Source organism: Stegodyphus dumicola, chromosome 4 (assembly GCF_044657685.1).
Source record: "Stegodyphus dumicola isolate Sdum_Otavi_A_Nest chromosome 4, ASM4465768v1".
In the NCBI taxonomy this organism is placed as follows: domain Eukaryota; kingdom Metazoa; phylum Arthropoda; class Arachnida; order Araneae; family Eresidae; genus Stegodyphus; species Stegodyphus dumicola.
The window spans coordinates 206505281-206523537 of NC_140771.1; the positions used below are offsets into that span (position 1 = coordinate 206505281).

The following is an 18257-nucleotide window of genomic DNA, read 5'->3' on the forward strand; positions in this document are numbered from 1 at the left end:
CTTTAAATTACATCATGAATAAATCAAAATTTATAAATCAATAAACTATCCATAACCCTTCTTTCTTATCCTGTCATTCCCCTTAACAGTTGACTTATCTCTCAGTGTCTGAGAAGCTTGTCTGCCCCTTTTCCTTTACTGCGGCTCCTTCAAACTCGAGTTTCAGGTTGAACGTACTTTCCCATGTGGAAAACACTCAATTGAGGCTATACTTCAAGTAGAGTACTATACTCTCACATTTCCTTCAGCTCATGTTTTCATGTTTGTGTTGTAAATTGTAGCAACAGTTGAAAAAGAAATTTCAGTTGCTAAAATTTTTGAGTTTCATTTTATGTTTCTGCAGCATCCTGTACAAAAAACTGGTATGGATGTCGGAAGTTAAATTTTGTTTTGTTATCATTAATAAGATAAAAAGCGAGTGACAAAATATGTTAAAAATCTAGCAAAATGTGTATTTTCAACAAGAGTATAAGAGCTTTAGTATCATGACATAAAAATTCAAATGTTTCCAGTGCCAATGTCAATAAATATTTCTAGTGTTAATTAAATGATCTGGAGATCTCCAAAGACCAATAAAAGACTGAAGATGAGCCTGAATGACAACTCTAATGATTGTACAGACTCATACACAAACTATGAGTGACATGCCCTAAGATATAAACTTATAATTTCAGTTATGTTACTATTTCCTATTGCCGTGTAGCTAACCAGCTATATGTTATTAGTGCTTTATTTTTTCTTCACTTAGTTACTATATTATAATTTTATTAATCATTTATTATATTTTATATACTGCATTAATTATATTTTCAAATATTTTATGTCATATCTTATGTAAAAATTTTGTGTGCCTTGAAGTAAAATCCAATCAGTTTTCCTACTCACTTAACTCAATAATAACTAAATTTTCTGCTCTCACTATCTGGAGTGTCTTGGGTCGACGGCCACGACTCCCAGCCTTTTCAGATTCGGGGGATAATCTGTAATGATATTTTTAAATCAATTGATTAAATTAAATTCTAATCATATTCCTTAATAATGTGTTGGCGATTCTCTACCTAAATTGCATCCCTGTTCCTAAATTTTGGCGAAATCCTTTCTTTATTATAAATTATATTAACCTATTGGCACCTGGCAAATCGCCAAACTCATAAATCTGTCATATTACACAAAGTCATTAAGAACACTCCTGATGAGAAGATAGCGTCACCTCATGATTTCAATTAATATCGCCGATAGGATGAGCACCATGACACACATACAGGGGTTGGACAAAAATATGGAAACACCTTTAAAAAAACATGTTTCTTTGCTTAATATGGTGTAGGAAACCCGTTGGCATCCAAAACAGCTTGCAGTCTTCTGGAATGGATAAATACAGTTCCTGTATGTTTGCCAAGGGAATATTATACCATTCTTCCTGCAAAACGGTGGCAAATTCAGATAACGATGTTGGCGGTGGATAATGCGAACGCACTTTCTGTTCCAATGTAGACCACAAAGGTTCGATAATATTCAGGTCTGGTGACTGTGGTGGCCAGGGGAGATGGGACAACTCCTCCTCGTGCTCAGAAAACCAGTCCTGGACAATGTGAGCTGTGTGAACAGGGGCTTTGTCGTCTTGAAAGACACCATCACCATCGGGAAACAAAGTTTGTACCATGGAATGAACTTGATCGGCCAAAATGTTCACATAAGTCTTGGCAGTGATGTGCCCTGACACAGTTGTCATGGGGCTAGCAGAGAACCACGATATGGCTGCCCAAACCATAACAGAACCCCCGCCATGTTTCACTCTTGGCAACAAGCAGTCTGTATTATAGGCTTGAGATGGCATTCTCCAGACATAAACTCGGCCAGAAGTGGGAAACAATGGGAAAGAAGACTCGTCAGACCATATTACTCGCTTCCACTGCTCTATAGTCCCGGCTTTATGACTTAAACACCACCTTTTCCTGTTACGGGCATTAGCATCACTGATGAGTGGCTTCTCAATTGCAGCACGGCCAGCAATTCCCTGTTAATGAAGCTCCCTTCTAATTGTTTTGGTACTCATAGGGTTCGGTAACACAACATTCATTTCAGCAGTAAGATTTGCAGCTGTGGTCTTCTTATTTTTCGTCACAATTGCTCTTAATGATCGTGTGTCACAATCACTCAGGACACGTTTTCGTCCGCGCTGTGATTTAGCAGGTGATGTTTTTCTGCTTTTCAAACATGTGGAATAAATCTTCAATACAGTACCTCTTGAAACACTAAACACCTCGGCTACCTTGCTTATGGAAGCACCTATCATACGTGCTCCAACAATTTGCGCACGTTCAAAGTCTGTTAACTCTGACATAATGCAATGACAACCTCACATAACAGTACTCCGACAACAACTGAACTGTTTAGCACATTTACGAAGTTGTATATGTGGCGTCAGTAGTCAAAAATGCCAGCGCCACCTACATATTTCATTAAAATCAATCTTTCTTTTCAAACATGCATTTCACAAGGTGTTTCCATATTTTTGTCCATCCACTGTATATCTATAAATAGGGCTTCTCCTCAAGGTACAGGAGGAATGCTTGTGAGATGGATGCAAAAATAAACGTATCACTTTATATTCCAAAATTTGTCTCATTCCTGTTGCCCCAGCTGCACAACATAAATAATGTATGAGATTGTACATTTCACATATATATATTTATAATTATATTTCTTATGCATTTTCACCATGGCTTTGCAAATCTATTGTTTTCAACATCAAGTTTACCTTCATTTATGATAAAAATTACCCCCCAACTTATAATAAAACATTTTTTAAGCAATACAGCAGACATTTGATAGTAATTATGGAAGATATTCATCTCCATCTTAATTCCTCCTTTGTCTACAAAATCCCCTTTATAGTAATTAAAAGGCAGTGTTTCAAAAGAATAATAATAATAATAATAAAAAAAACATGAAAATGTTTGCTCAATGACACTTTGTCATATATGCAATGTGGGCTTATGTAAGCCCCCCCCAAAAAAAATACCAGAACTAGATGACATAAAATCAATAATGATCATTCTAAATATGAAGGTTAACTGTAGTCAGGGTGGCCACTTAAACAGGAGAATGAAATTCCCTGACATTTCCAGGTTTTCCACGTCTGTTCTAAGAAATTTCCAGTCTGTGTACATAATGTGTGTTGGCCGTGCTGAGGCATTTTTAATTTAGATGAACTTCTCTAAATTACATATCTAATAATAATTTAAATTAAAATAAGGTTAAATTTAGGATTTTGACGCCATAACTATTCTAATAAAAGGAAGAGTAATGGACAGAGCAGCAGTCTTGTAGCAGCGATAGTAGGAAGCAAACTGACGAAAAATGGCATGAACTCTGTATTTATACTATTAGTTATATAACATGCCAGAATGTTCTCGAAAGTACTGGTCGAGCTTTTAAACATTGGATTTTTTCCACCATTAATTGTTATAAAATTATGTCACAAATGGCAGCTTCATTGTTTTAAAAAATATTAAAGATAAATTCTGGCATGGAAGGTACTGTTTACAAAATGGCAGTAGGCAACCAGTTATATCTATCCTATTAAATTATATGTAACTACCGAACAATCACCCCATTAATATTGTGACACTTTTTAAATTCTGAATGGTGAAAAAAGCAGTGTTTTTTAAGAAGTCAACAGACTTTTGATGAAAAACTTTTAAAATAAGGATATGTAATACAAATTTAATTTAATTTTTTCTTAGAATTGAAGACCTCCCCCCCCCAAAAAAAAAGATGATGACGACATTTAGAATATTTCAACAAAACATTAATAGAAAAAAATACTAATGAAAAATTAGCACAAAACTAGATTTCTCGTTTCAATTCCCGAATAATGCTCACGCCATACATAATTCGACAAGTAAGTGATCGCTTCCAGCACGGGGGGGGGGGAATTTTTTTGGAGACCGCCACATGAATTTCCCTGACTTTTCCTTGTTTTTCTGATAGCGTGGCAACATGTGTAGTGAAATATAATCCTATTTTGGATGAACAAGAGTACAAATATATTGTCAGAGATCATAAAAATTCAGTTTGCACAGAGATGCTTGAAGCTGAAAACAATACAGGGAATTCTTGTTCTGAAAGCAAATTTTCTCATACAAATGGTAATATATCAAGATTGGGGCAGCTCAGGTATGCAAGAATCTTCACAGTTAAGAATAATTTGGCATTATCTCTGCAGAATGATTAAGTTTACTGCAGACTAACCTAGAAGTCCAGTACAGACGAAGACCTTTCGTGGAAATGATAACTATAGGCATAATTACATCAAATCATCAGTACTCAGCTGAAAAAAAAAAATGCAACAGAATTTCAAACTTCTTACACAAATTATTCAGTCTTATATCCCAGCCATTTGATGTAAATAGCTGATTTCTATAATTACATTATTTTTACTCCCAGAGTAATATTTTTATTTCAAAAGGAGAACTATCCTTATAAGAAATGATAAACCCATTCTGTATAATGCATATGGAATATCTTATTTCAAAATATATACAATGAAATGGATTAAAAACTTTTTTTCAAAATAGAGTAGAATTTTTTCCCTTTCTTTTTTAACTCAACATACACATGGGTATATGCGTACTTTCTTTTCTTAGGATGCAAACTAATCTGACATTTAGTAACATAGCAGCTTCACATACAAAAGTTTTAGCAGTGCTGTTACAATAAAAACTAAAAATTGCAGCCATTCTACTATTAATTCAGATTTAATATAATTTGGTAAATATCATTAACTATTTATAAACTAGTAATCAATATATGGGGAAACCTCAACCAAAAGATACTAATGCTAAAAATAAGTAGTTGAAATGGTTTACTAACATAAATCTGAATACTTAAACCTGAATAATATAATCTGAATCTTACTAAACATAAAAAAGAATTTACATTTTCAAGAACAGAAGGAAATATTTAAAAAATATACATATTTCCCCACATATATAACTCCTTACAATATGTAATAAATTTATGTTACCTTTTTTAGACTAAATTCTTCATATCTGAAGTAAATCTATTATTGCTTTCAAAGTAACTTATGCATTATTGATGCCTACTGATCCAAACATATCAATACATACATATATATATACATATAATAGTCAAAGTATACATTACTTTTAAGATAATGAAATTAAATTTAACAAACTTTTAAATATATAAGGACAAAAAAGTTTCAAACAAACTTGTGATGTGGGAGAAAGTTCTCTTCTTCTGGAAATATCAAAAGATAAATTACGGTGAACTTCTTTCAGCGCAGGTAATTCTTGCAAAGCAGTGTCTTCAGGCAGAGGATATGTTTGTTTCCAAGATTCACCATTTTCTTCCACTTGAAACAGATGTTCTATTGCATTATGAAAGACAAAAGATTCTTTAATTATTATTTATTACAATGCATTACTTAAATTGGTTACAATCAATTTCATGGACATCTTCAGTATCAGTCATGCTGATTTAATAATGTTTGGTTTATTTGATTATGGCAAAACAATCAAGGACTATTTGCCTAAGGGGAGAGATGCCTTCACGGCAAGTTTTCTAAAGGAAACTGGCAAATATGAATGTTACACAGAGGGAAAACTATAAAAATGCCCAGGCAGCCAGCCCACTTCACTCTGATTCGAAACGTGAACCAACCTACCAGTGTTCAGCGACTTTACCACTCGGTCGTTGGTGGGCCTGATTTAAAAGAGAAAAATACATAGTTTTCTGGTTATAAATAACAAATACATAAATAACAGAACTAAAATAAAACATATTCATAACTTAATTTAAGAAAAGATTAAAAATCTTTCAAGTTACGTTTTCTGAAAAATTACTGATTAAACTGTTCATGTATTTCATATAACTGCTAATTTCATATGGGTAAAAATCATAAAAATTTTGAAAAATAATTCAGAAAAAAAAAAAGTATAAAGGCAATTTTAGAGATACAGCTACACATTCCTCAGTATTTTGAAACACATATGGGGGGATAAATATTTATTGTAAAAAATGAATAATTAGACAAATGAAACTAGTTTTAAGATATTTACAGAAGTTTTTTTGCTTTTGATAAAAAGTAATTTGGAAATTATGCTTCATGACATTTATTACCTTATTTAAATTAATAATATATATGTGTGTGTGATGATTTATTTCACTGTAGATAACTTAGTATAAGAACATCTTGATTAGGGAATGCCGCAATTCACTTTTTAATCATGGCCAAGAAAAGTGCTGCATAGATTATGTAAAAGAATAGCTACGTAGAATAACGGTACAGCTGGATGACCAGGTGGAATTTGGGAAGAAGTGCAACCAGCTCTGTAGTTAAAAATCATTTAATTTTGGATGATGAATTTTTTAGCACATATATCTCCTTAATTGGTAGAACACTAAGGGTGTTAAACACATCCCATAGTTTTAGATACACAACTAAATGACCCGGCAAACATTGTTTTGCCATATAAATTATTTCTAGGGAATATTTTGGTAGAAAAATATAACTAATTGTAAGTGTGATGATGTGGTACATGAATGAAAGAGGCATGGAGTGCTGTGAACGATGACGGAATATAAAAATAACAAAACTCCATTTATTTTTTTTTATTTATTGTAATTTATTCTTTAAAATTATATATATCACTAATTATGACAATATCACTAAAAACAATATGAGTCCCTTAATACAATAGAGTTTACAATATCTTTAAACACAAACAAACCGTGTGGTCTGCCCACTCGAAATCATGCCATGTATAATCGTCCGTGTGAAAAACATGGTGTGCTCAAATCTAAGCTACAAACAAACATTGTTTGGCCTTGAGACTTATTGATAGTCATTGCAAATGCCAATCTAATTGGAAATTGAAGACATTTACATTGAATTGGCATATCTGTGGGTATAATAGGGATTCGTGGTAGTAATATATTTTCACCTTGGAACTTGCTATTTAAAATGATGGCTTTGATAATGTTTTTCATTAATTTTTTAATGACTAATCGTGTGCCGCTGCACAGCCGTGGTGGGTTCCAATTACGCAGCAAAATAACCCGCAAATCCAAACCTTCAATGGTAAATTACGCGGTGGCATGCCTTGCAAATCCAATGAGTTTAAAAACTCTGTTGGATAATTCACAGCTTTATTGGCATCGCAAACTGCATCAATAGATTTGTATAACACCAAGTACCCTGGTAACAACTGTTGTATCTTGAGATTCAAATCGTTGACATCCACATTTTTTGCTGCTAAAATTGCTCTTTCTGGCAGCCCATGGTTAATGTATTGTGTGTGTACATCGGGAAATATCTGGTCAATGAGAGCATCTTGCAAATTAATGATTGCACAGAAATCGATCAGTAATTTTACGCATCCAGTTTCATCTATAGTACATTTTCCATCGCTAATATCTAACAGTTGTTTTGAGAATGTTTCAGCGGATGGATTTTGAAGCACTTGAACGTGCATACTTACTTTCAGTTGTACTCACACACACACACACAAAAAAAAAAAAAAAAAAAAAGGAGGTTCAGATTTTAAACTACGTCCAAAGAGACCTTTTTTTAACATTTTGTGTGTAGCCTTTATTTATTAAATATCATGTTCTCTGCACTTAAATCATAAAATTGAGTTCGACAGCAATATTGCAAAATAATTTTAAAATGAGCATATCTTTAGAATTTCCAATACACAGTTCCGCGCACTGGAGATTAAAAACGTTCCCCCACCCCCGGTAGAGTGTTGCCATTGCTCGCTTTTAAATCGTTGAGTTTATTAATTAAAACTTTGTTCAAGTTTTACAAAATATGAAATTGATATTAAAACAAATTCCGAATTTCAAATTTGGGCTTTCACATTCTCACATTCATAGGAGTATTACATCATTCAAAATTCGATGGCTCTATGTTCCGTTGTTTTATTACAATGCGAGAAATATACATACTTTATGCAGATTCTTCATTATTTAATTTCGTCAAATATAACACAGGGTGATAGTATTTGGTGGCAACAATTTGAAAAGTGATACGCCATTTATAGGGTTCTGATGCAAAATTGCAAAACGAAAACAACAGTCCTTCAGGGACGAAGCCTTTTTGCACTAAAAAAGTGTAAAATTCAGGAGAAAAGATTTTTACATAACAAGATCAGAAAACTAGGTAATTTTTTGTAAAAAGTGTGAAAAATTCATAAAAGTTGGCAACTATAATTTTATTTCTTGGAAAAAGTTAAACTGAAAACAACAAAGTAAAACTGTTTTCTCTTTAATAGTTAGATTTTTTTTTTAGTGAAAAAAAATCTTACCTATAGAACATAAAAGTTTATCTTCAATTTTCAAAAGTACATTTAATAATTCTATAAGACAGGATAAAAGAAGCTGAGAACTCTGAAATGGGAAAAAAGTACAAAAATTTTTGCATTTCAGATTATAAATAGATTATTATATTTTAGATTATAGAATATTGTATAGCTTTCAGAACAAAAATTTTGATTTTCACTTTAAAACAAATTTAAGGTACTTGCATATTATAGCAACCATCTAGATGCAGTTAGCCAAATTTTACAGAAGGAAAAAAAAAAAAAAAAAAACTCTTTTACTGCAAAAAATTATACTTTGCATACAAGCATATTACTATGTTCATATTCTATATTTCCACTATGCATTTATTCCAAAAGGCGACCAGTAAACTTAATTAAATTGCCTTTTGTTTTTGTTGTGGTGAAAATTTTGTAGCAGTTGCTTTGAGAAAGAATTGAAAGTATTATTAAAATCGACTTTAACACATAAAATAATACTAAGTTTTCTAAAGAGCCAATAAAAAGAACACACACACACACACACACACACACACAAAAAAAAAAAAAAAAAAAAAAAACATTTACGGAACCCCCCCCTGGCAACATTGGAAACTGAATAATTGTCATGGGTATGTTTGCCTGAATAACTGATATGTGCATGTTTACCAGCATTTGGTGCATTTCCAAACTGGTGATTTCTACTAACATGGTTGTCATAACGTGTAAGTACCATATTAAATATGCATCCAACAACAAGACACTCATGCTGAATTAAAATAAAGAATAAAAAAATATACCTCAACACATGCAGATAATATATCTTCATTAATTTTGAGCCAATCACATAATACTTTTAAACATGGCAAAAGAGTATTTTTCTTAACAATCTGGATAAGCATTTCAGGTGACAGTGAAGAATGTTCAAGAATCCTAAAGAAAAACAAAAATAGCACAAATTTAATTATAGTCGAAAAGTCTATGAAATATTTTAATAAACAAGAAAAACAGTACAAGGCCGTAAAGTAAATTTTAATTTGAGATGTATGACAAGGTTGCCAAACAGGAGAATGAAATTCCCTGATTTTACTAGGCATGTTTTAAGAAAATTCTAATCTATCCACATAGTGCGCATTGGCTGTGCTGAGGGTAAATTAATTATAGTAGCACTTGAACATGAACACAAAATTAATGCTAATTACATATCAATTTGAATATGTATATATAATCCCCAAAGCATTAATACATGGTAACCATAAACATTCTTGCCATTTTGGACAGTCAGAAAGAAAAATGTCATAAAACAAATAATAATCACTGCTAGTCCTCAAAGTAATCACCATCGGCATTCAGTGGCTTTTACCAACGAGTGGCTAGCTGTGCGATGCCAATCGTCCAAAACTCAGGAGTCTTGGATGCAAAGAAGTCCGTGAGGGTCTTTTTGAGGTCTGGCCATTTGTTGAAGCATTTCTCAAGAAGATGGCTGTCCAGGAAATGGAAAAGGTGGTAGTCTGTTGGTGCTGGATGGGGTAGTGTCTCCCAGCCCCGTCGCTGGATGGTGTCATTGGCCTCCCAAGCCACATGCGGGCTTGCATTGTCATGGAGAAGGAGTATACCCTTACGATTGACCAATGCTGGCTCTTTATGCAACAGTGTCTGATGCACACGCTCCAACTGTTACCAGTATGGGCCTGCCGTGATGGTTTGGCCCACTGACACAAGCTTATTAGTGCACCACTTGGTGACTAGCCCACCAGATACAGAGCATGATTTTGCATGGGTGCAGAGAAGGTCATGCAGTGTGAGGTCCCGTGATTGCAACCAATGCCTGGAACGTCTGGGCGTGTCCTACTGGACCCACTTTTCATTGCTGATGAGTACTCTATCAAATATGGGTCCACTGCGGTGCTGAGTAAAAAATGACAAACAGGCAGCAGCACACTGTTGCTTGCTTCGGACAGTGAGTGCGGTGCTCAGCTTATATGCTTTTCCTATGCAGTGCAAATGGAGTCTAATTGTTTCATCAGATACCTGGAAGTATGCAGCAAGCTCGTCACATGTTTGGCTATTGTCACTCTCTATGGCTGCTCTCAGGGCCTCATCGCCCAGCACTTGTGGCCGACTGCTGCATTGTGCATCACTAAGAGATATATCCCCTGAACTAAGAGATATATCTGAACTTCTGGAACAGTTGCCTAGCAGTTTGTTCTTTAACAGCATCATCCCCAAAAGCCTGGCAAATTCAGCGACTTGGTTCTGATGCTGACAGGTCCACTTTAAAATCATACAGCAAACAACACCGAATGAGCGCTTTTGACGCATCCATTTCAATCAGTCGCTATGAGAGTTATGCTGGGGGGTAATGTTACCCACGTCCATAATTATCCTTAAGTCACACGTGCCCCCTGGGTGGTGCTAAATGGGTAACTGTGACAAAGTCTTGTGGCATACAGGGATTTAGTGGGATGAGATTCGGTCTGATGATGAGTAATCTATCTTATGACAGCCCAACGGACAGCTCTTTCATGGGAAAACCGGCGATTGTGGGGAGGATTTGAAACTCCGAGGACCTTTGATCTGGAGAGGAGGGGTCTTGGAGGAAGCAGCCATGTAGAGGATACAGGAGAAAAGCTGAGTTTTGCGTCTCAGGCCGCCAGATAGTACAGGAGCTCAGGGCAGCCTAACCAGCATGTCCTAGCTGCTCTATCAGCTGGTATATAATCTTGCCTGCCTTGTAGTTGCAGGTGGTGCCTGGGTGGGGTCCTGCATGGCAGAGTGGGGGGCTCTTCCAAGGTCACTGCTGGCTGCTAAATCTGGGGCTAACCCCTCCAAACTGGCTCTTAGAAAATCGGAAGGAATTTTTCTCCCCCCTTTTTTCAATCAGATACCAAAATGGATGCTTGCAATATAAAATTAGAAAAAAAACGCATCTTCTGAAACCCCCACTATAACCACTGTAGCTCCTTCTGAGGAAGTGAATGCACCCTCGGGTGCGGATGCTCTTCTCTTCAGGACTACAGAAACCAGAACCGTTGGAGAAATGAAATTCCAGCTGAATATTTCAGAAACATTAAAAACACAAATTGGGACCTTTATAAGGACTCCCTTGTTTCTAATGTCATTAACCTTCAGGTTTTAGACAATAATTGTACAGTCGAGGAACTTGATACTCAAGCAAACAATCTGACAAATATCATTATTGAATCTTATCATGCATCATGCCCTCTCAAACGAAGGAAGTACTCTCCTAGCAAGAGAGTTTGGTGGACCAAGGAGCTTGAAAGCCTCCATCCAGAAGTTCGGAGAGCTCACAGGAAAGCAGTCAGAAATAAATCTGAAGTTAACTGGTCTAACTTCAAAATTCTACAAAGGAAATTTAAAAGTGAAATCAAGAAAACTAAATACAACTTATGGAGATCGTTCTGCACAGATATTCTGTCCTACCATGAGACTGCCAGAGTATATAAGATTCTTAAAAGATCTCAGGAGTCTCGACTCTCATCGGTTATGCAACCTGATGGCAGTTATACTATAAACCCTTTAGAAACACTTTTGACCATGTTGAATTTTCATCTGGGGGACACAAGTGTCCTCAGGAGTTTTGACTCTCATTGGTTATGCGACCTGATGGCAGTTATACTATAAACCCTTTGGATACACTTTCGACCATGTTGAATTTTCATCTGGGGGACACAAGTGTCACCTCTGACCCCCAAGAAAATGCATTGGAACTACTTCATAATCCATTAGATTTGGATTTTGCTAAGACAATAGTGAACTTTGAAAAGGCTAAAGTGGCCCTTCATGTATTTCTTCCCTTTAAATCTCCAGGGAACAATGGCATTTACCCAATTCTGGTTCAGAAAGGCTAGGATATTTTTGGCCACATTCTCCTGGACATATTCGAATCCAGTTTGGTTTTAGGATATGTTCCTAAGGTGTGGAGAATTTCACGAGGTGTGTTTCTTCCTAAACCAGGAAAAGATACATATGAGAAACCAAACTTATTTAGAATGATTACTCTAACATCCTTCCAGCTTAAGCTGTTGGAGAGATTGATTTTCTGGCACCTCCAGTCAGATAATAATCTGAACCATACTTTTGGCTTAGACCAACACGGTTTTAGGCCTGGCTTCTCCACTGAGTCGGCCTTACACCAACTCGTGTGGAGAATAGAAAAAACAATTATAGACGGACACTTTGCCATTGGGATTCTACTGGATATTGTAGGAGCCTTTGATAACATCGGTTTCGAGAAAATACATAAGGCCCTTACTGGAAGTCATATTCACCCTATGATTACTAGATGGGTCATCTTTATGATTAAAAACAGGAATATCTGTGTTAGTCTCACTGACTATGAAGTGAAGAGAGATATTACTAAAGGGTGCCCGCAGGGTGGTATTCTTTCTCCGTTCCTGTGGAATCTGATATTCGACTCACTCTTAGTACTTCTATGGGAGGAACCTCGCATGTCACAGGCTTATGCAGATGACCTTATTGTGTTATTACAGGGTTTCGATATCGAAACCCTACACAATCAAGCTCAGCAGATCTTGAATAAAGTTTCACACTGGGGTGAAACAAATGGCCTATCTTTCTCTGCTGAAAAATCTGAGGTCATAGTTTTCACGTAGAGAAGGAAATGGAAACTGACAGATTTATATCTGGGTAACCAGATTATCAAACGTAAGGAATGCGTTAAATACCTAGGATGTTACCTGGACAGTAAACTTACATGGATCACCCATATAAAAGAAAAGGCACAAACAGCCACAAATGTTCTAGTACTTTGTAGGTGAATCGTTGGTAAACAATGGGGCCTTAGCCATAAATCTACTCTATGGATTTATACTGCCATAGCCCGGCCAATGCTTTCTTACGGATGCGTGGTCTGGATCAATGTTATTAACAAAAGCACATATTTAAATATTTTACAAAAGGTGCAAAGACTTGCTTGCCTATGCATTAGTGGGGCTTTAAATAGTACCCCTACTGCTGCGTTAGAGTTTTTATTGCAAATTCCACCCTTGAAATTATTCTTGAGGGGAGAAGCAATTAAAGCCATGTATAGATTGAATAAAAATGGCACATGGTGCCAAAGGACAGGTTTTGGTCATAAAAGCCACCTGAAAAGCCACACTGACATATGTCTGGACTTGGGCAATGAGATCCCTATAATCTATATGCCCAAAGATGCAATTACTAAAACAATAGTTCTAGATAAACTATTCTCAACTCATATACCAAAAAGGAATGAGATAGAATCTCTAATTGACCTAATTCCAACAGGATCAATTGAATGTTACACAGATGGATCAAAATCCAACTTCACTGGAGCTGGAGCTATTATAAGAACCAAGGGATCTGAAGAAGATTTCATTAGATTTCATCTATACCTTGGTAAATTAACAACTGTTTTCCAAGCCGAGGTTCTGGCAATCAATATGGTCGCCAGGGAGCTCTTAGCTGAAAATACAGTTGATAAGTATATATATATTCTCTCTGACAGCCAATCAGCCATCCTTGCCCTGGCTAATCGTGTCAAGTTACAAAACTGTGTTTTGACCTGTACTCAAGATCTCAATTCTCTGGCTCAGGCCCATAATACCATTAGTTTAGTCTGGGTCCCAGGTCATTGTGATTTTGCTGGAAATGAACTAGTTGATAAAAGTAGCTAAAGATGCTTCGCAACTACCCATGTTTGGCCCAGAACCATTTTATCCAGTTTCATATCAAACTGTTAAAAAAAGAAATAAGAAGCTGGATAAAGAACAAACATGATGATATATGGTCTAAACTACCAGACTGGGCTCATTCTAAGTTGGTGCTCAGTACACTTAACTTATCAGGTAAACTCATACACCTCAGTAGAACTAACTTACACCAGGTAATTCAAATTGTTACCGGACATGCTTATCTGGCTAAGCATCTCCACAAATGTGGTCTTGTCGAATCTCCTCTCTGCCCAGCTTGTGGAGAAGAAGAGGAAACACCTTTTCACTTTTCTGGGACGATGTCCGGTGTTTTCTGTCCCTAGAAACAAATTCCTTGGGTTTCCCTATATTACCTTTGATCAAGCCCTTCTATACAAAGGGCTCTTTGGCATAATAGGGTTTCTGATGTATACTAAACATCTACAGGTAAGGTGAATTTGAAACCACAAGAAACAAGCATCAAGACGCCCTGTGAGTTTTTTTTTTTTTTTTTTTTGAAAAGAAACTATGCAGGAATTTCCCTCTCATAGCTTTGTTTTGGAATATAATTTGAAAATAGATATCAAATCTTTATACACTACCTGGCCATTTGGCTTGAGAAAGCACCTCTGCCTTCCTTATTTAATTTTTTTTTTTTTTTCCCCTCGCCATCACACTCTTGTTTGGTCAAGAATTTGCGTTTGGTGGTTTGGGAGGGATTGAATTGGCTCTTCATCCAATAGGGAAGTTTTCACGATTCAACCGACACCCTGAATTTAGAGATGGGATCTTTTGCTGATACTATAGATTTGGTGTCAGTTTGGGATCTTATCTATTTAATTATTACTTACCTTTCATGGGAGTTAGCATTTAAATCCCTTGATTTAAATGATCAAATGGCGGAAGAGTAATGGGCAATATTGCCTAAACTCTAAACTCTAAGAACTTTTTTGGTTACCTTGTATTATAACTATAACAAGAATTGTTTTCTTCACTGAGGATTGCGATTAGAATCTGCCCATTTTGGATTTAAAAATGTCTTTTTTTGCTGATATTTGCAGCTAAAAGACATAAAGAAATCTATTTAATGATATTTCAAAATAAATTCAAGTATTTTATGTTTATTTAAAAGCATAAATAAGTAAAAAATGTGTGCACAAAATTTCATGATGGTATGTCATCATACAGCTAGAATTAATTTCAGGAGCATGCCAGAAAAAAATTGCCCGAAATTTAAAGTATTATAAACTAATAATAAATTTGGAAGGAAGAAGCAACATTAAATGATATGAACTACATTAAGTTAATTAAAGACTAAAAATTGAATTACAATAACCATTGGTAACCATTGGTATTTTGGGTAATATAGATACATGAAATGGTTATCTTGGATGACTGATTATTATTATCTTTTTAATTTTACTGGAAAATAACAAATAAGGCATTTATTTAAAAAAAAAAAAAAAAAAAAAAAAAAGATTTAAAAGATTTTGTTTTATATGAGAATAGGAAGGGTGATTTTCTTTCATTCAACATGCATTGCACAAGCGCATGTCAGTGTCTGGATTTTTGAGGTTACTGGAAATCAAGAGATACTGGAACCTTGCTTTGCCTTTCTAACAGATAATCTGACCGGTGCTGGGAAAACTGGCTCTATGCTAGCTGCCTGAATGGCAACTGCCAATTTTGGGGAATATAGATGCATGAAATGGTTATCTTGGATGACTGATTATTATTATTTTTTAAATTTTACTGCAAAATAACAAATAAGCCATTTATGAAAAAAAAAAAAAAAAAAAATATATATATATATATATATATATATGATTTAAAAGATTTTGTTTTATATGAGAATGGGGGAGGGATTTCCTTTCATTCAACATGCATTGCACAAGCACATGTCAGTGTCTGGATTCTTGAGGTTACTGGAAATCAAAAGACAGTGGAACCTTGCTTTGCCTTTCTAAACAGACAATCTGACCTGTGCTGGGAAAAACTGCCTCTATATGCTAGCTGCCTGAATGGTAACTGCCAAAAAAGTAATTGATTCAAATGGTGTAAAAATCGCTTTTTGGGGATCGCTGTATTAAATTCCCTGCTGTTTTCAGATTTTGAATAAATATTCAAGTTTTCTAACTTTTTTGGTCAATTTTTGAATTTCCTTACTTTTCCCGGTTTTTTAGATAGTGTCGCAACCCTGGCATGAATTTTTTAGAATTTATGCCTTTTCTAAAGTTTAACCTCAAGTAAATAAAAATTTAAAGCAGTACAAACCTTCCCTTTCGCACTGCTTTACTTTTGTTACAGGAACAAATACTGCTGAAATACAAAATGAGAAAAACACAAAGCAAAAACAATATTCTCCTTTATTAGGCAGCATTTGCCCATACCATCCATCTGCAATCATGTAGTGTATCACTCATCTATAGTCATTAACTTAGTTTTAGTGAGTCAGTTCTCAAACTGTTACATGAATACTAGATCACCCAGAGAAAAGTTCAGATATGTGCACTGAGGCAAATACCTGCTTAGCCAGTAGGACTTATGCCTTCTACAGCAGAAGTCATTCTGTTTAGTTGAGCTCATTTATGTGCATTATGATGCATAATTCAAATGCAAGCCAAGTCTGTGTATGATAACCAGAAAATTAAACCAAATTCATGATTTCATTAAAATATTCATGAAGAAGTAAATAAGTTTTATTTAGTTTAAAAGATGGAATGCAAGTAAATAATTTGCATAGGTCTAGATGGGATGCTTGAGGGCCATTGTGTAGTGGCTAGCATGTTGTACAGCAGCACCACAGGTCCAGGGTTTCATCCCCGGGCTGAGCAAGGTTGACCTTTCATCCTTTGAGGGTGTCAATAAAATGAAGTATCAAATTTGCTTGGGGACTAAACACTGGGGGTCTTGTGACAACCTGAGCACTCGTCCCGGCAAAATGCACAAACACTCTGGGGCCCATGTTCTAGACAGCGGATATCAGGCCATTGCTCGCCATGGCTCAAGGGCTGTTTGTGCCGCCGAGTTCAGTTTAGTTTTTAGATGGGACTCTTACACAAACCTTCTCTCTTGATAAGAGAAAGTAGATTCAGTTTCAGGATTATCAAACATTTCACTGAAATTGGTTGAAATAACTGTAATTTTCAAATTTAAGTGTTACTGATTAACAGATCATGGTAACTGGATACAACCTCCTCTACAGCTAACTGTTTTAACACTGTGGTTTGATTTTGCTGCTCGCTAAAAAAAGTATTAAATTTAGGTACTTCCTGATTATTCACACCTTGATTTCAATATTCAATAGAGTTGTCATGTTTTTGATGTAATTTCAAGTACAAACACAGTAACAGACAACTCACTAATGCATGTACCATCCATGGATTCGAACACTTTATATTTAACCATCTCATAAATTTTCCTGCATCTTACAAACTACTTTATTATTATTAATGAACTTAACAATACCACTGAGCCATTAAAATAGGCAGGCAAACATTTTCTCTAATTGGCAAAATTACTAATATAAATAATACGGAATTTATTTCTTAAAAACCAATCTTTTACGAGGTTTTAATATCTGTAATTCGATGGGACACACTTATGCCAGTTTTAAAACCAAATTTAAAATATTATGTGAACAAAATTAAAATTCCAAGAGTCTTCCTTAATCACTTTACCGGCCCATGGTGGATTCTGGTACTAGCTCTCAAGAGAACAGGAAATCCTCTAACGCCATATGTTATGAGTTGACATAGGGGTGCAAATAATAAGAAAATACCTAAATTAATTAATTACGTATGGAAAAATAAAAAAAAAGTTCCACGAAAAAAAAAAACACAGAATAAGAAAATCTGAAAAGTTTCAGATTTTAAATTATGCTCCAAAGGGGCTTTTTTTTAACGTTTTGTGTGTTATATTAATTTATTAAATATGTTCTTTGCACTTAAATCAAATTTCAGTTCAACAGCAACGTCACAAAATAATTTTAAAACGAGCATATTTTTAGAACTTCTGATACACAGTTCCATGCACTATAGATAAAAATGTCCCCCCCCCCCTGTAGAGTGCTGCCATTACTCGCTTTTAAATCGCTCAGTTTGTTAATCAAAAATTTGTTAAAGTTGTATAAAATATGAAATCGATAATAAAACACATTCCAAATTTTAGATTTGGGCTTTCAGATGCCCATATTCACAGTAGTATTATGTCATTAAAAATTGGATGGCTC

The 18257-nt window shown here is 35.1% G+C and overlaps 1 protein-coding gene across 2 annotated transcripts in view; it reads right to left on the minus strand.

Annotated features, from left to right (window-relative positions):
- Nucleotides 1-18257, minus strand: part of Smg5 (Smg5 nonsense mediated mRNA decay factor) — a 150301-nt gene that overhangs the window by 25429 nt on the left and 106615 nt on the right. For both annotated transcript variants that reach the window (XR_015040860.1, XM_035366452.2), the window contains exons 15-17: nucleotides 9131-9263; nucleotides 8340-8421; nucleotides 5241-5398 (exon numbers count right to left, since the gene is read on the minus strand). Coding sequence is in view for 1 of the 2 variants with exons in the window: in XM_035366452.2 (XP_035222343.1) it covers nucleotides 5241-5398; nucleotides 8340-8421; nucleotides 9131-9263 (373 nt within the window). In the remaining variant the exon portion in view is untranslated. The remainder of the gene's footprint in view (nucleotides 1-5240; nucleotides 5399-8339; nucleotides 8422-9130; nucleotides 9264-18257) is intronic.